The sequence below is a fragment of the Dipodomys spectabilis genome, unplaced genomic scaffold (genome assembly GCF_019054845.1).
Source record: "Dipodomys spectabilis isolate Male_0828 unplaced genomic scaffold, ASM1905484v1 ptg000210l, whole genome shotgun sequence".
Taxonomy (NCBI): Eukaryota; Metazoa; Chordata; class Mammalia; order Rodentia; family Heteromyidae; genus Dipodomys; species Dipodomys spectabilis.
The window spans coordinates 2,825,238-2,843,989 of NW_024870887.1; the positions used below are offsets into that span (position 1 = coordinate 2,825,238).

General features: G+C 46.3%; 1 protein-coding gene across 1 annotated transcript in view; it reads left to right on the top strand.

The window, feature by feature from the left end:
• Drc1 (dynein regulatory complex subunit 1) overlaps positions 1–18,396 on the top strand; it is a 36,636-nt gene extending 18,240 nt beyond the window's left edge. Inside the window, exons 8-17 of the mRNA XM_042696758.1 lie at positions 3,713–3,852; positions 6,760–6,894; positions 7,922–8,154; positions 9,894–10,006; positions 10,983–11,072; positions 11,623–11,709; positions 14,507–14,979; positions 16,262–16,405; positions 16,687–16,789; positions 18,212–18,396. Coding sequence (XP_042552692.1) covers positions 3,713–3,852; positions 6,760–6,894; positions 7,922–8,154; positions 9,894–10,006; positions 10,983–11,072; positions 11,623–11,709; positions 14,507–14,979; positions 16,262–16,405; positions 16,687–16,789; positions 18,212–18,268 — 1,575 coding nt within the window. The 3' untranslated portion in view covers positions 18,269–18,396. The remainder of the gene's footprint in view (positions 1–3,712; positions 3,853–6,759; positions 6,895–7,921; positions 8,155–9,893; positions 10,007–10,982; positions 11,073–11,622; positions 11,710–14,506; positions 14,980–16,261; positions 16,406–16,686; positions 16,790–18,211) is intronic.
• Positions 18,397–18,752: the final 356 nt, after the last annotated feature.

The window sequence follows — 18,752 nt, forward strand, 5'->3', positions numbered from 1 at the left end:
CAGGGCCTGAGCACTGTCCCTAAGCTTTTTTGCTTACAGCTAGTGCTCTACCTCTAGAGTACAGCTCTACTTCTGGCTTCTGTGGTAGTTGTTTATTGGATATAAGATTCTCACAAGCTTTCTTGCCTGAGCTGGTTTCAAACAGTGATTTTCAGATCTCAACTTCCTGATTAGCTAGGATTACAGCTGTGAGCCACCAGCACCTGGCACGGACTCTTCTTTTCTTCCCTGTTAAATGACAAGAGATTACAAGCTTCTGTTCTGAGGATATTCAAAACTGATTTAAGAGTCGATTTTATAATCTCTGTAGTTAGGATGGTTTTCTTTTTCATTTTTGGCTGTGCTGGAGTTTGAACTCAGGCCCTCACACTTGCAAAGGAGGCCACCCCTTCTGGAGAAGCAAGCCCTCCAGCAAGGTCTCAGTACTAGTTGAGACACTGTGCTTGGCTGACTTCCTCAGTCACAATGTTAGGATCATGGAGACCGTGGAGAGCAGTGATTACTGGATTTTGCAGGGACTGTGGGGAGCAGGGATTGCTGGGTTTTGCAGGGACCGTGGGAATGCCCTACCTCCTGACCTGATAATGTGTCATCTCCTTGAAGATGACCCAAGGGGAGTTGGATAGCAGCCTGGAATCACTTTTTCTGCTGACTCTGTGGAGTCTGTAGCCTAGATAAGGTGTGGGAGAGCTGCACAGGTGGTTGCATAGGAAGCTCTGTTTGTGCTTAATAACTTCTTGTATCCCTGCTTTCCTGCTATGGGAAGGCAGGGGCATGCCAGCTAGTCTGTATTTGCTCTGCCTCCAGTCTTGCCTCAAATCTTCACACACATACACACACACACACACACACACACACACACACACACACACACACACACACACACACACACACACAATTACATAGGAAGGCAGAATCTTCCTGTTTGACCTAGACTGTCCTGGAACTCCCTGATTTGTCTAAGCTGATCTAAAATTCACAATCCTGCCTCCATCTTCAAAGTGTTATGATTATAGGTATGTGATACAATGCTTGGCCTCTCTAATCTTTTTTCTACAAACTGACAAGAGCAACCTTTTTTTTTTTTTTTGGTCTGGTCATGGGGCCTGGGCTCTGTCCCTCAGCTCTTCAGCTCAAGGCTAGTACTCTACCACTCTTGAGCCACAGTGCTACTTTCAGCTTTTTTCTTTTTTGCTTATATGGTGCTGAGGAATCGAACCCAGGGCCTCATGCATGCAAGGCAAGCCACCTTCCCAGCCCAAGAGCAACCTTTGTACAGGACCTGAACAGATCATTTTTTTCTTAATCCCTCCCTCCCTCCCTCCCTCCCTCCCTCCCTCCCTCCCTCCCTCCCTTCCTTCTTTCCTTCCTTCCTTCCTTCCTCCCTCCCTCCCTCCCTCCCTGCCTTCCTCCCTCTCTCTTTCTCTCTTCCCTCTCTCCCTCCCTCCCTCCCTTCCTCCCTCTCTCTTTCTCTCTTCCCTCTCTCCCTCCCTCCCTCCCTCCCTGCCTTCCTCCCTCTCTCTTTCTCTCTTCCCTCTCTCCCTCCCTCCCTCCCTTCCTCCCTCTCTCTTTCTCTCTTCCCTCTCTCCCTCCCTCCCTCCCTCCCTGCCTTCCTCCCTCTCTCTTTCTCTCTTCCCTCTCTCCCTCCCTCCCTCCCTTCCTTCCTTCCTTCCTGGGTTTGAACTCAGGGTACTAACTTGGGTTTCTAACTAGACAGGTACTCTTCTCCTGAGTCATACCTCTCTGTTATGCTTTTTTCCCCCAGTTAATTGGAGATAAGAGTCTCATGAACTTTTCTGCCTGGGATGGCTTCAAATCACAATCCTTGGATCTTAGCCTCCTGAGTAAGCTAGGATTATAGGCATGAGTCATCAGTGCCTGGATGTACTGAGATAGGGTCTTGCTTCAGACCCAGAAGTGCACCTGGACCTCGGTCCGCCTATATTAGGCTTCCCTAATGGCAAGGGCCATAGCAATCAGCTTTCTTCCATGGAGATGGATGACTTGTCTGCCTCCCATTTAGTTTAAGTTGACAGACATATGCCACTTTACGTAGCTGTAGGTTGAGAAGGGAGATTTCAAACTTTTCTGCCTGGGCTAACCTCAAAGTGTGACTTCCCAAGTAGTTAGGGTTACAGGTGTGAACTATGAGTGCTTAGCTCCTGCTTAGCATCTTTAGGGACACTCCTGACTTCTGGCCAGTATTGTAAATTCTGAGCTTGATAAAACTCTGCTGCCTGGTGCCCTCCTTTGGGGCCATCCTTGCCTACATTGCTCACTGCTGGCATTTCCCCCAACACCCTGCCCCCCCCCCTCTCTTTTCTCCAGAACCTACTCATTCTCCAGGTCATAGGCAGATATGCGAATGCATCTGCTCAAGGCTGCCTTCCTTAGTCCCTCAAGGCCAAGTGCAGTGCTCATCAGAATGGTCCCACAACACCCTGGCCAACATCTGCCTCCTCGCTTCTCATTGGTGCTTTCTTGGCTGTCTGTGCCAGATGGGGTGGGACCATGACTCTTTTGCTAGTGTTTTCTAGCAGCAATTAGAAAAATGTCGCGTGTGTATTTGACATCCAAACGTTGAATGAAGCTTGCTGATGGAAATTGAAAAGGATGTCTGTTTTACTTTTAAGTAGACAAACAAACAAAGGTTGCTTAACATTCTAGAAGACCAGATGGGAAGATTTTTAGCTTGGTGGCAGTGTTTGATGGGGTCTTTAGAGGAGCTGCGTCTGTCTCTACAGGGGCTGGAGCAAAGCATCAGGGTTCCACATGCTTGCAAGCTCTCCCAGTGAGCTTTCTCAGGCCTTGAGTATGCAGATTGCAGTTGATTGATTTCTATTTTATCTGATTGTTCTTTAATTTGCCTCCCCTGACAGGATTTCTGTTTGTTCGTTTGTTTTTGTCTGTCATGGGGCCTGAACTCTGGGCCAGGGTGCTGTCCCTGAGCTCTTCAGTACAAGGATAGGGCTCTACCACTTGAGCCACAGAATCACTTCCGGCTTTTTCTGCTTATGTGGTGCTGAAGAATCGAACCCAGGGCCTTATGCATGCAAGGCAAGCACTCTACCACTGAGTCACCTTCTAGCCCTCATTGACAGGATTTCTAAGAAGCCAAGTAGAGGCAGTTAATTGGGTCTGGGGACATAACTCAGTGGTGAAGAGTTTATCTAGCATGTAAAATACTGTGGATTTAATCCCTAGCACTCAATCTCCCTCCAAAAAAAATTAAAAAGGACCTAAGTTTCTCTGGCATGACTAGAACAAACTATTGTGGACCTCCCCCCCAAGTCGAAAAAATTATACCAAGGCCTTTTTTGAGTGTGCTGGTATGAGGGCTTGAACTTAGAGCCTTGGACTTTCACTGGGATTTTTTGCTCAAAGTTGACATTTTACCTTTTGAGTCATCTTCAGGCCTTTTATTGGTTAATTTATAGTCACAAGGAGTTTTTTTTTGTCTGTGCTGGCTTCAAACTACAATCTACAGATCTCAGCTCTCTGGGTAGCTAGGATTATAGGGCTTAAAGGTTACCACTTTGTGTGTGTGTGTGTGTGTGTGTGTGTGCGTGTGCGTGCGCACGCGCGCCTACTTGGGCTTCACCTCAGGGCCTTTTGCTCTGGCTTGGTTGTCTTTTTCACTTCAGGTTGGTACTCTACTACTTGAGCTACATCTCCAGTTCCTGTTGTTGTTTAACTTAATTTTTATTTTTAGATTCTTGAGCAACAGCTTCAGCAGATGAAAGCAACTTATCAGCTAAATCAAGAGAAGTTAGAGTACAACTTCCAGGTACTGAAGAAGAGAGATGAAGAGAGCACAGTGATTAAATCTCAGCAGAAGAGGAAAATCAATCGGTAAGTCACTGCAGTACATCTTTCTTCTAGACTCTTCTGTACGGAGAACAGGGATATGTAAGTATCATTCATTCTTGAGGAGCAGAAACTCATTGAAAATATAGCAGCTCCTCTTACAAGGTTTTATGGAACCAGGCCCTAGTGGCAGAGATTCCTGTCTCCAGTTTAGACATTAGAAAGTCAGAAGTGGAGTTGGGCTCAAGGAGTTCAACACTAGACTTGAGCAAAAAAGCTAAGCAAGAACATGAGGCCCTGAGCTCAAACCCAGTGCCAGCACACAGACAGACAGAAACACAAACAAAGACACACAGATGGACAGACACACATACACAACCAGATGGGGGAGGAGAAGGAGGGTGGAGCAAGGAAGTCCCAAGTCACCTGGTATTATTTAATCATTCTTCCATTGGTAGACTGGTTTTATATTTTGGACAAATGTTGGCTGTGTAAACACCAGTTAATTTTCCCAGTAGCTGAGATCTGAGTAGCTAGGATTACAGGTGTGTGCCACTTGTGCCGGGCCAGTGGACCTGTTGATAGCTCCTCACAAAACAAAACGATAATGAAAAAATGGTTTGGCTGATCTGGGAAATGAGAATAAGTAGGGGGGAAGGGAATCCCACTGTTTATTTGCTATAAGACCAAGGATGTCTCAGCGACACAAATCAGAACAGTGAGGAGGAGTTACATGGGGAAACTCCTCACAAATGCCCAACAGTGAAATGGGTAGAACACAGGTTGGCAAAAGAAATGAAGAGAACCAGCTGGGCAACTCGGTGGTGAAACTGCAGGAGCAAACACAGGAGGAAGGAACTAGAATTTTGCCGCTATCATTTGGCCAAAGAGAGACTGCGAGAGAGGTGTAGGTGGGAATGAAAGTGAAGCCCTGTGAGGCCTGGAGCACAGGCCAGAGAGGAGAGAGGAAGAGCACCATCTCACTGCCCTGTCTTACCTGGATGCTCCCATGGCTTCCAGAAGCTTCAGCTGCCCTGCTGCTTCTCTCCAGGAGCAGCTCTCACTACCACCTGCCTTTCTGACCACCCCCCACCTCCATAAGCATCTCATAATTGGACGTTTGTCTTGGACCTTTTGTGCTATTAGAACAAGATGCATGGTCATTTGTAAAGACAGTTCTCAGGCTGGAAGTCCAAGATCAAACCCCTGGCACACTGCAAGCTGGCAGCTGTGGAACACCTCTTTTATCGGTGCCTGACTCCCATGTACAAGGAAGGAGTCTTTATGGCTTCGTCACCCCTGAAAGGCTACCTCTCTTCATACTGTCCCACGGGAGTGTGCATCTCAGATGCCCACTTTCAAACCGCTGTAACTCACTACCGCAGAGTCGGCAGGAGCACTCCACAGTAGGAAATCAGTGATGCTCTTCTGGCCAAACACATGGCTTTTCCCCAGGCTTTATCCTGTTAGTGTTGGATACTGGACCTCCTCCTTTGGCGGGGGGGCGAGGTGGGGGAAAGGGAGGGAAAGAGGAGGGAGGAGAGGGAAAGGAGGAGAGGGAGAGAGAGAGAGTATGAGGGAGGGGGAGAAGTTGGTCCTAGGGCTTGAACTCAGAGCTTTGGGCACTGTCCTTGAGCTTTTTGTGCTCAAGGCTAATGCTCTGCCACTTGAGTCACAATCCCATTTCAGGCTTTTTGGTGGTTAATTGGAGATAAGTCTTATGGATGGGGGTGAGGGAAAGTGGGAGGAAAACCACCCCGACAATAAAACTTTTTTAAAAAGTCTTATGGAGTTTCCTGCCCTGGCTGGCCTTGAATCTTGATCATCAGATCTCAGCTTCCTGAGTAGCTAGGACTGCAGGTGTGAATCACTGATCCCCAGACCTCTTTTGGTTTTAATGACTCTAAATTGTCTCTGCTTTCTTAATTTATTTCCTTAAATTTTTTCCTTAAATTGTTTCCTTAAATGGTTCTACTTTTTTCTTGCTGGATTTTTCTGGAATATCTAGCTAAGATGGTAGATGGCGCTTCTAATTTATCCAGGCTTGCAGGGGGTCAATACCCAGTCTCATGAACCCAGGTGTAAGCTGGGAGCCGGTGGCTTTTCCTTCCAGGTGAACTCTCCATGGCGCTTGTTACTCTTCACTGTCATTCATAGTAGTCTTTGACTAGATTGCTATCTTGTTTTCAAACATATCCTTCTCTTCATCTTTGTATTTGAACATTTCCTTGGCTTAAACGAGTCCTTTGTGTTAGATAAATGAGTATGTGTATGCATGAGTCAATGAATGAATGAATGAATGAGATACAGGACCTATTAGGAGCATTAGCCGTTTGAGAATGGAAGCTTCATATATCATAGGCTTCTGATATATAGTTATAATAATTGACTTTTTTCAGAATTGAAAGTAGCATCTAAATCATGACAATGAAACAATCACGATAGATGATTTAAGCATGTGAATGGACCCAGATATGAACACCTTGACAGATGGTGTGTGAGGGACATTAAATCCCACGCTTTTTTTTTTTTTGGTACTGGAGGTTGAACTCAGGGCCACTCAATACATGCTTACTAGGCAAGCACTCTACCCTTTGAACCTTATATGCCAGTCCTATTTTTCTTCAGATAGGGTCTCTCACTTTTGCTTTGGCCAGGCTTAGACCATGACCCTCCTACTTTCACCTCCCAAGTAACCAGTTACAGGCATGTGTGACCATACTTGGCTCTCACTTGAATGCTTGAGCAGATGATAGCCTCTTGGTGGGCCTGTGCTGTTCTGGATAGTCCAGTTGCTATTGTTTTCCTTTCCTTCATCACAGGACCTGGAATATGTGAGAGGGTTTGCTGTCCTTCTACTACCTAACTCAGAGTTTGTAGTAGAACTAAGTCAGGTGGATAAGAGCAATGTTCTTTACTCCTTCCATTCATCTGTGGCTTCGCTTTACCTAGGCTGCATGATATACTTAACAACCTGAGATCAAAATATGCCAAGCAGATAAAGATGTTTCATGAGGAGAATCAGAATCTGACCTCTGACTACCAACGACTGGTGATACAGTTCAAAGACCTACAGAAAGCCATGAGGTAATTTTAGGGTAGAGGGGACAGGGGTGGGGGAGAAGGAAATTTCGTAGTAGCATGGTAGCATTGGTTTCATTCGATCTGAGATAACCAGATTTGGGGTGCTAGCTCAGGGCACAGAAGACTCCTTTGCACTATGTTCCTCTGTCACCTGTTGTTTCTTTTTTTTATATTTGATTTTTTTTATTGTGAAAATACTGTACAGAGAGGTTACAATTACATGGGCAAGATGATGAGTACATTTCTCATCAAGCATTGTAGCCTCCTCCTTTGTTTCCCCTTCCCATCCCATCCTCCCCCCCCCCCCCCCCCGCCCCAGCCCTCCTCCCCCACCACCAAGGTTGTAAAGTTCGTTTTCTCCATAACGACTTGTATGTCTCATTGTTGCAATGGGTCCACCTGTATCCCTATTTAAACAATTTGTTTTTTCCCTTCCCCTCCACAAATTATACCAACATCAAATACAGTGAAAGCAGGGGTTATACCGTGGGGGAGGGACATACAAGGCAACAAAGAAATAATCTTATAAATGTGTTAGAAACAATCACATGAAAGAAAAAAACATTTGAATACATATCTTAGGGTTCATTTCCCTAACATCAACTTATCTGACCTTTTCTGCTTGACTCATACATATACTAGTTATTGCAAATAAGGGAAACCATGGGGCCTATGTTTCTTTGGGCCTGGCTTACTTTACTTAATATAATTTTTTCCAAGTCTTCCCATTTCCTAACAAATGGGGCGATGTCATTCTTTCTGATGGAGGCATAGAATTCCATTGTGTGTATATACCGCATTTTCTTGATCCATTCATCTACTGAGGAGCATGTGTGTATATACCACATTTTCTTGATCCATTCATCTACTGAGGGGTGTCACCTGTTGCTTCTTGTCCCTTGTTGGGATGGCTCCATTTTATGCTAGGTGGGATCAGCTGTGCAGCGTTTCCCATGGCTCTGCCTCACATTCTTATCCTGCTGCCAGGACAAGAAGTCAGCTGGCCATGCTTGGTGGCTCTCGTTCACAGGCACTTTGCTCTTATTGATGAAGAGAAGTTTCGAGACGTTTGGCTGATGAATGAAGAGGAGGTGAAGGCCATAGTGGCCAAAGCCTTTAAGGTCGACATGGTCATCAGTACCCAGCATCTGGGGCTCCCATGGACGGCACCTGATTACTGGTTCCTGAAGAACGTGGGGCCGCTTTCCCAGCAGCTGCAGAAGTCAGCCACGCAGATAGTAGAGGAGGTGCTGATGCAAACAGGTGCCTGGAGCAGAGTCACAGAATTATCACACGGGGGATTTTTTTCTAATGTTTGTTAATGAACAAGATACCAAGATTTTCCCTTCACCTTATCAAAATGTAGCTGTTTTCTCTCAACATGAGAAATCTGGTACCAGTGATTCCAAAATAACTTTTCATCTGCTTCTCCACAGAACCACAGAACAACCTCAGAGGAAGCATCCACTCCCTCCCCTCTACCCAGATAAAGTCACTAATTAAATAAATAATGAATTAATTAATTTTGCGTTGTTGGGGCTTGAACTTCGGGCCTGGGTTATGTCTCTGAGCTTTTTCACTCAAGGCTGGCCCTCTACCACTTGAGCCACAGATCCACTTCCAGATTTTTGGTAGTTAATTGGAGATAAGAGTCCATGGACTTTCAACTTTGATCCTCATATCTGGACTAATTAGGATTACAGTTGGGAACCACCAGAGCCTGGCTTTTTCTTGTTGTTTTTTTTTTGTTTTGTTTTCTTTTGTTTTTTTGTTCTTTATTAGCTCCCACTCAGAATGTAGAGGCAGACTGCTGTATTTCAGTTTCTGTGTAGTTAGTGTCACCAACTTCATACACATGTGGGCTTCTTGTTTCAATGATTAGATCATTACAATTTGATTTTCCTTTATAACTATGTAAAATATTTACACATTTCCAAAGTCAAGTGTACAAAACCAGATATATTCAAAGACTTGTGACTTATTCCTCCCCTACAGAAAGTTATAGTAGAGTGGAGGCATGGTTCAAGCAGTGAAGCACCTGCCTAGCAAGTGTGAGGCTCTGAGTTCCAACCCATGTACACCCAAAGAAGTAAAAAATTATGATTTATCATTCTGGTGCTTTACAATTATATAGATATAATAACATGCTATAATATACTATATAACTAAGCTATCAACAGTTGTACATATGTAAACATATATCAATTTTTAGGTAACAGAAAATACATATGTTTTTACTTATTTTGCTAACAATATTCTTAGAGATATTTCTCTTATAATAAATATATGTCATTTGTTTTTATATGACATTATATTGTGTGGTTAAATCATAAGTTATTTAAGTGGACTTCTGCTGATCAGCAGTTGAATAATTTTATTTAATTAATTTATTTGCATTTGTACTGAGCTTGAACTCAGGGCCTCACACTCTCACTTGGCTTTTCTACTCTACCATTTGAGCCACATCTTCACTTCTAGCTTTTTGCTTGTTAATTGATGATAAGAGTCTTTCAGATATGTCTGCCTGGGTTGGCTTCAAACTACAATCCTCAGCCTCAGGTGTGAACCAGCAGTACCTGGCTATAATTTTTAATTTTATTTAAGAAAATTCTTGGGTTTTGCTATGATGAACTCAGTTCTTGCTGACAATGCCCCATTAGGAGGCAGCTACTCTGCCCTGGCTACTTCTAACCTCCACAAGGTCCAAAGCCAGGTGCATGCATGGTATGCACACTTAGCTCCTGGCTGGATTGGAGTATGAGGCCTCCAGCTAGACAAATTTTGGGAAAGTGAGTCTTTTGGACTGGTTGGGAATGGACAAGTTGTCCAAGTTGTCCAGACGGATTCTGATTCCAGTCCTCAAACTTTCAGTCCCCACATCCCAGAGAGACTTGCCTCCTCAGGGAGGCTTCAGAAGTACATAGAAAAGGAAGCTCAATCTGCCTCTCAAAGTAACAAAGTCTAGAAATGATTCTCTCTCTCTCTCTCTCTCTTATCTTTAGAAGAGGAAGGGAATGAAGAAGCAGTCCCAGGAATGGAAACTTACATGGATCTGCCCAAGCAAATTTCGCCACAAACTACCAGAAAGATCCTGACGCTTCTGTGTGATGAGTCGGTGAGGCCAGCAGCAGGGTGATGTTGAGGCTTCTGCCGGGCACTGGGTGGACTGCAGTGAGGAGCTGAAGTTTTCTGGCTGTGCCCAGAGAGGGGGCCTGAATAGTGGAGCAGCCTTAGCTCTGGACCTGGGAGGAAGTGCACAGAGAGGCCTGGTTATCAGTGGCTCTTCCTATAGTGGGTCAGTTACCAGGTGAGCTGCTAGGTCCTGCTCACCTCAAACAAAGGGCATTCTGAGCCCCATGCTCACATCCATGATCCCTTGGCCAAGTGTCATGGCGACAGCAATGAGACCTTTCTCTGGAAGGAGTCAGCTTGTATTGATTCTCCCCAGTTCAGCTTTGGGCATTAGGTGTGTGTTAGGACTTCAAGGAGCTGGCTCAGCTGGAAGCTGAGTTGTTGATTTGTGTCCAGGTACTGAGGTGGGTAAAGAGCAGACCTGACACCCCCAGTTCTCTTGAAACAGACAAGGCCGCTTTCTGTGGTGCCATGTGGCTGGGGGGGGGGCGGTTCTGCTATGACCACTCCTTGGTGAGGCCCTCCTCAGCTTGTCCAGCCTAGAGCACGTACTCATCTTGTCCTCTGTCCCCTATCCATATCACGCGGACTCCTTCCCATGTAGCCCTCTCCTCTCCTCAGGGCCTACTGCTGCTGGGTTCTGTAGCCACTGGGGAATCTGGGGGAAGGTCACTCCCCTGGGTCTGGTTTCCACTGCTAGGTAGACTTAAATGTTTGCTTGAGGTAGAGGGCCATCTAAATCCACGATGAAGAATGGCTCTGTCCCCAGGGACTGGCTCTTATACTCCTTAAGATGCCCTTCCCCTAGAAACTCCCCTGCCCACAGTCCCATCCCTGGGGGTTCTGCTCTGTGGCTCGTCCCTGGAGAGTCATACTTAAAGGCTCCTGAGACCTGTCCCTACACTTAAAGGCTCCTGAGACCTGTCCCTAACTGGGGCCGCCATCTTCCTTCTCCTCAGGGCTTTCTTATAGAGAGCAAGCTGCTGAGCCTGCTGCTTCCCCTGGAAAGAAGTGAATGCTATCTGCTGAGGCTGGATGCCATCTTCTCTGTGAGTCTCCTGGGTGGAGAGGACCTGGGGTGGGGAAAAAGCCTACCCCTCAGTCTTCCTGACATTGCCTCAGCCCCCAGACCAGACCACAGTGTCCAGAGCTGTCCCGAGCTCACTGTCACAGCCTCCTTTTAACTGGCCCTCCACATACCAGACTGGCCTCAGCTTCTGATGTCTCCCACCCCTGACCCTTCTTCTATTACCTCTTCTCCTCATTGTTATCCCCTGCACCTCAAACTCAGCTATGGGTTCAGTTCTCCTTAGTACTCCTTTGCCTGCTGGATCTGTATGGAGCCGCTCCTGACTCAACTTTGTTTCTCTGTTCTGTTCACCGCCCCCCTCCCTACCCCTGCCATTTCACTGTAGTTTCCTGGTGCTGGACCAGTGCCCCTTGGGCACTGGGTTGTAGGCTCCAGCTAAGGATGCTGAGGAGAACAAGCTGAGCCTCCTGCTCGGAGGAGCTAAGACTCCAGCAGCATCCCTAAGTCTATGGCTCTGTGGACTCTTGGTTGCCGTATTTGAGTATCCATTCTGGTTTTTCTCCCTGCAGGCCCTTGGAATCGAAAGTGAGGATGACTTGTATAAACTGGTGAACTTCTTCCTTAAGTACCGGGCCCATCAGTTATCACCCAGCCAGGTGAGCTGGGCTGCAGCTGGAAGGACCATTTCTACTTCTCCCCAAACCCCAGAGGGCATTGCTGCCTTTGAGTAATACTCTCAGGGGGAAACTTGTGGGTAGGAGGTATGCATAACTAGTACTAGTTTTTCTGTTTGCAAAAGGAAGAATGGCTGGGGTATGATGTGAGATGCTTTTGTTCTACTGAGGCCTAAGGGATCTTTTCTAATCCTCAGGCCTTCCTCAAAGTAAGGCCTCAGACACTGTGAGATCTGGCCCACCGTGATCTGTAGATTTTGATCCTTAACACTTTGAAAGCAGGGATCGTTCATACTAGGCTGCAGTTTTTTTTTTTCTTCCTTCCTACCTTCCCTCCATCCCTCCCTTCCTCTCTCCTTTTCTCTCTTTCTCTTTCTTTGTCTTGTTTTGAACTCAAGTTCCCATTCTTGCCTGGTTTACTTGTTTAGGTGATACTTTTTCACTTGAGCCATGCTTCTACCCTTTCTGCCCATCTTTATTTTAACTAATTTCAATGTGAGCATCAAAGAAATATTCTGGAAAAGTCATTTTATTTTAAAATTGCAAAAACTTAATTAAAAATTGAATTAAAATGATTTTAGTATTATGTGTTAAATAGCTCTAGGGTGAGTATCCTGATAGAAGGAATGGACTGAGCTGACAAAATGGAAAAGCAATGGGTAAAAAAATGATTTATTTTATATTAGAGTAAATTCTGTAGGGCAGAAATCACTACAAGCTAAGGTAAAATGCGAATGACAGCTGGAGAACAACATAGCTCAAGACTGGTTTTCTTTTTCTTTAAAAAAAATTAAAATTGTTTTTATGAAGGTGATGAACAGAGGAGTTAGTTATGTAAGTAGGTAATTAGTACATTTCTTTTTGGACAATGTCACCCCTTCCCTTGCTCTCTCCCAGTTTTTCCCTACCATCCCCATCCCTAAGTTGTGTCTAGTGAGTAGCACTAAAGCTAGTTTTCTTTTTCTTTCTTTCTTTTTTTTGGGTCCGGTCGTGGGGCCTGAACTCAGGCCTGGGCACTGTCCCTCAGCTCTTCAGCTCAAGGCTAGCGCTCTACCACTTGAGCCACAGCGCCATTTCCGGCTTTTTTCTTTTTTGCATATGTGGTGCTGAGGAATCGAGCCCAGGGCCTTAAGCATGCAAGGCAAGCGCTCTACCACTGAGCCACCTTCCCAGCCCCTCTTTCTTTTTTTGTCCATCATGAGGCTTGAACTCAGGGCCTGGGCACTGTCGCTGAGCTATTTTGCTCAACGCTAGTACTCTACCACTTTGAGCCACAGTACCACTTCTGGTTTTTGAGTGGTTAATTGGAGATAAGAGTCTCACGGGGACTTTTCTACCTGGGCAGGCTTTGAACTGCAGTCCTCAGATCTCAGCCTCCTGAGTAGTTAGGATTACAGGTTGAGTAGTTAGGATTACAGGAGTAAACCACTAGCACCCAGCTTGGCTAGTTTTCTTATAAGCCAACAAGAGAAAAGACTGAAAATCCAAGGGATTATCACCTAGAAGGGACACCACAGTTAACTTTTAAACATATAAAACATACAAAAAACAAGTAGGGTTTCTTGTAAAAAGACACATGTAAATTTAAATTCTCTGATTCTATTTTTTATGCCAGACAAGTTGGCAAAAAGCTAAACATTTGGTGATATATAGTGGTGACTAATGTGTTGCAAATGGATACATTCATAACTTGTTGATAGGCGTGTAAGTCACTGTCACCTCCAGTGAGGACAATTCGACACTATTCATTGCAAAACTGTTTGTACTTTACTCTGCAACTCTTATTTTTTTCTGTAGATCCTGCTCAGTACAGTTGAAACAATTTTTGGAATAGCAGGAGACTAGAAGCAGCCTAAGTATCTGTGATTGATGAATCTATTTAATAATAAATGGTGCTGGGCTCGGAATGTGGCTTAGTGGTGGAGTGCTTGCCTAGCATGCATGAAGCCCTGGGTTTGATTCCTCAGTACTACATACACAGATAAAGCTGGAGGTGGTGGTGTGGCTCAAGTGGTGGAGCACTAGCTTTGAGCAAAAAGAAGCTCAAGGATAGTGCCCAGGCCCTGAGTTCAAGCCCCAGGGTTGGCAAAAAAAAAAAAAGTGGTTCTTCTCCACAATGGGATATTATGCAATATGAAAAACAAAACACAAAGAACAACAAAGTTCTTTATATACTTTATATATTTATATGGAAAAAAGCCTGTAAAGTTTTTTTGGTCTATGAAAGGAAAAGCAAAGTACGGAATGACATAGGTGAAAATATTTAGTTAAAAACATGACTAGTAAGTATAGTTTATGTAGACCTGCTACTTCTTAGCTAAATGTGCACACCTTTAATCCCAACACTTGGGAGGCTGAAGCAAAGGGATCATGAGTTTGAGTCCAGCTCAGGCTACATAGCAGGATCTTACCTTATACTATTTCTGTGTAAGGAGAAGAAGCTTGATAACACTAGTTTGACTGTGGAACATAAACTGAATGAATTTAAAATTTAAATTTTAAATTTTAATTTAGAAATTAAAGCAAAATTTGATATTTATATGGTCTACGAATATTGATACACTGAACACCTATGAACGCAGATTTAGAAATCAAACACTGTCCTTGTCTCTAAGCCCCATGTGCCTTTCCCAACAACCCATCCTTTCCCATCTTTCTCCTCTCTTTGCCTGTGGAATGTCTTCCTCTGAGAGTCTTCTGTTGGCCTTATTCCTATTCATCTCTTTGCAATCCTGCTTGTATATCCCCCACCAATCGTTACTCTTGCACCTTTCTCTAGAGAAGCCTTGGAGATCAGGCAAAAATGGATCGATCAAGCTTTCTGTCAGCATTGGAGAGACCAGGCTTGATGTCAGCACTGGAGAGATCGAGCCTGATGACAACAATTGAGAGATCGAGCCCGATGACAACAACGGAGAGATCGAGCTTGATGTTAGCGCTGGAGAGATCGAGCCTGGCGAGATCAAGCCTGACATCTGCATGGAGCAAGAAAAAATTCCTGCCCAAATTGAAGCGTGAGCTCCCAGAGCTAGAGTCCTCAGAGCAAGAGCCTTCAGGGCAGGAGTCTTCAGGACAGGAGTCTTCAGGGCAGGAGTCTTCAGGGCAGGGCCCCTCAGCATGGGAGGCATCCGCAGCAGCAGAAGGAGAGGACCAGGGCAAAGAAAGGCAGACCTCTATGTCATCTGAGCTAATTCACCCCAATGATGTTCTCAAGATTCTGGAGGCTTTTGTCATGGGGCTGAATAAACCCAGGTGAGCCAGCATACTAGAAGGCTTATTTGAGACTTTGGTTGGAGAAGGGGAGAAGGCAGGTGGAGACAGGGCTGGGAAGCAAGGAGAGAGAGAGAATGAAGAAGAAGCTGCTGGGCACACATTTGGAGAATGTTCAGACATAATCATGAAAGAAAAAAAATGAGATACAGGAATGATTTGTGCTGTTTCCTTTCAGCATTCATTCAGCCAATAAACACCAAGGTCTGCCATCTATAGGCACCATGTCAAAATAACACCTTATGATTGGAGCAACATTCAAAACCTATAGAAGGTATAATTTTGCTCACAGCAGGAAGTAGCCATCTCCATTTTGCAAGGCAGAGAGGGTTTGGGAGGAAATGGCACCAGAAATGTTCAACATGCTTTGTACTATGTGGGCAAAGTGTAGGGAAAAGGGAATTTCAGGATTCAACAGCTTGGGGAAAATCTTGTATTCCAGAATCATGATCAGTAGGTATGGCTAGAGTATCACGGGTCTGGAAAGTAGATATTGTGGATCTATGGAGCCAGGTCAGATTTGGAGAGTCTTGCCTAAATACTTTGTCCTGGTTGGAGCCAGTAAAGACTTTAAAGCCCTGGAGTAACATCTGTTCATATAAAATAGTATTGATCTGAAAAAAAAAAAAAGCCTGATTTAATCATCTAGATCCATTGATGCTGGTCACAGGGAGAGCAATCAGGAAGCTAGCTCAGTTGGGAGGGGATGGTGTCGTCTTTCTTCTTCCCTCCCCTCCCCTCCCCTCCCTCTCCCCTCCCCTTCCCTCCCCTCCCCTCCCTTCCCCTCCCTTCCCCTCCCCTCTTTCCCCCTCCCCTTCCCCTCCTTTCTGGGCTTAAACTCTGGGCCTGGGCGCTGTCCCTGCGCTCTTCAGCTTAAGGCTAGCACTCTACCACTTGAGCCACCGCACTACTTCCGGTTTTCTAGTGGTTTATTGGAGATGAGTCTAACGGACTTTCCTGCCCAGGCTGGCTTTGAACCGCGATCTCCTGAGTAGCTAGGCTTCTGGTGTGAGCCACCGGCACTCGGCTTGGTGTTCCTGGTTTAAAGGCATCATGGAAGGGATGGAGAGAAATCAGTGGCAGGACAACTGGTCATTCACAGAAGTGATGGAAGTTCAAAGCACAGAACAAGGGTGATTAAGCAGATGTGCTTTCTGAGAATTTGCCAACATCTTGGATAGCTGAATGGGAACATGGCAGGTGGGAGCGTGGTAACTGTTTGAGGGGCCTGGGGAATCACCGCGCCAGTGCTCTTGATCTTCAGGGACTTGGCTACAACACAGAGAAAGCGGAAAGGAGCCCGAGATGACTCAAAAGACTCGCAGTATTGGGAGGCTCTGACCACAGTCATCCCTCCTCTCAAGCAGAAACTCTGGGATGCACTCTACGAAGCGTTGGAGAAATACCAGTAAGTGTGACATCGTGGCCCAGGCGGGGGTGGAGGGTGGGGGGGGTGAGGATGATCCCACAGTCTGATCCCCGGAATAGAAAAGTTGCTTTGTGGGGCAACACGCGGGTGTTAGATAGCTGACCCTCTAGCCCTGCCTGCCAGGTTCCTGCTAGCCTAGTGGAGGGCGGGGCTTCCAGAGGCTTCCGGGCCCTAGCAATGGCAGATACAGAAATCTTGGCCTCCTATAAGGCATAAGGCCGGAGGAGTCAGTGACTTCTAACCTGTTTTCCTGCCTAAAGCTTCGTGCTGACCGAGAGGACCAGGCTGCTGAGGGAAAACAATAATCTGGAGAAGCAGAACGCCGACCTTCAGGCAATGCTACAGCAGTATCTGAATTCCAAGGTGGGGAGCGGAGAGGCGGGGCCCTGAGGGGGCGGGGCCTGAGGCTGAGGCTGTAGCATCTCCTTTCCAAGTGGGTGGAGGGCGGGGCCCTGAGGGGGCGGGGCCTGAGGCTGAGGCTGTAGCATCTCCTTTCCAAGTGGGTGGAGGGCGGGGCCCTGAGGGGGCGGGGCCTGAGGCTGCAGGGTGGCATCTCCTTTCCAAGTGGGTGGAGGGCGGGGCTCCGAGGGTCAGAGTCTGCGGCCACGGCGGCAACAGCTTCACTATTCCCTAGGCGGGCCCCAGTGGTGGGAGGTGGGGGCGCTGTGGTTGACACAGGATGCAGAACTTCTTCCCAGGGGTTAGGGGGAGTTTGAAGATGTGCAAGGTCAAGTCACCTTTGGTGGAGATAATTACTTGCTAGATAGTGAATTTTACTTCAAGCTGGCCCTTCAGGCCAGCCATGTTGTGCCTTTGATCCTTATGGTTTTAGTACCACCCTATTGAGATCACTTAAAAACAAAGACAACAACAACAACAACAACAGTAATGTCAAAGCCAGAAGTAACTTCCCAGTTTAGAGGTCTCCATGTACTTTTTCTTCAGTCCTAACACCATTCTGTGAGAGAGATAGACAGAAACTGTTCTCCCCATTGAACAAAAAGGAGAAGATGCAGAACTCGGAGACTTGGTGAGGTGTCCAGAGCCCTGAGCTCCTTCCACTCTGCCAGCCCAGCTTCCTTAGCCTGCAACATGATTGGGAGGTTGCTCTCAGATGAGACAGGAAGCCATGCTGGGCAGATGTGCTCTGACCTTATTTGTATCTGGCCAGAGGAGAAAGGAAAAATCCTTCTATCACAGCTGTGTGCTCTCTGTGGCTGATGTGACATCCTTCGCATGATAATGGGCCCCCTGGACAGGAGCATCATGACTAGACACATGGGAAGTGACTGAGACCTACCTTGTGTCTACACATAGGGGATTTGCGGCTCTCACTTGGTGGTCTCAGATCCTAGACCACACCAAGAAGGCAGAAAGGTTGATCTTTTGCACCATGATAGCCCCATGGCCTGTGACAGGATTCAGATATTTTGGGGATTGAATGGGCCCTGCTTTCTAGGTACAGAGGATGGGGGTGAGGGCAGGGTGGGTTGGACTGGGATGCAATGAATGAAGAGCTGAAGGAGCTTATGGGAATGGATGGGGGAGATGAGGAACTCTACCAGAGGTTGCTAGCTGGAGCTGAAACCAAACAGGAAGTCCTGACTTGACTCAGAAGGAAGGCAGCCTCATGCTCCCTAAGACATCATTGGCTTTGGAGAGGAAATGTTTGCAAAGCTGTCAAGGTTCTAGGAGGAGAGTCAGTATATATGCACTTGACTCTCCATAGCCCATGAAGAAGAGAATCTGGAGCAAGGATATAACCTCCACCACTTCTTTTTTCAGATAAACTCGGAACTGCATATTCCTCCAACTCAAGTGTTCAAGATGCCCACAAAATAGAGGCAAATCTGAGCTGGTGCTGGTGCAGAAGCCAGTGCCTACATATCTCTCGAGGACTTGGGACATCTCATTTTCCCAAGATGTCTGTATCCACATTTCAAAATCAACCTGTACGTATAGTTCTGATTAAAGTCTTTTGACAGCTGAGGCAGTATCTCTTTTAAAGAGGCAATGCCAGTATAGTGAGACAAGGTCCGCTACCCCTTCCTTTGTCCCTGGGTTGAGCTGGTGACAGTGGCTGAGGCTGGTTCTCCTCTTGCTCGTGGGGACAACTGGCTTCTGTGGATGGAGACTGGAGCCTTTGGGGGTTGTGAGGCTTCACATTGTCCCCAGGCCTGCAGAGCTTTTTCAGTGCTTTAGGAGCCCACTGTGGCATGCCCATTGGATTGTGCTGGGAGGAATCTCCTGTGGGAAATCTGAGCAGGCAGCCCTGTGCTTGAGGCCACCTTGAACGCTGGACCCTGAGAGGTTAACCACAAGGGAA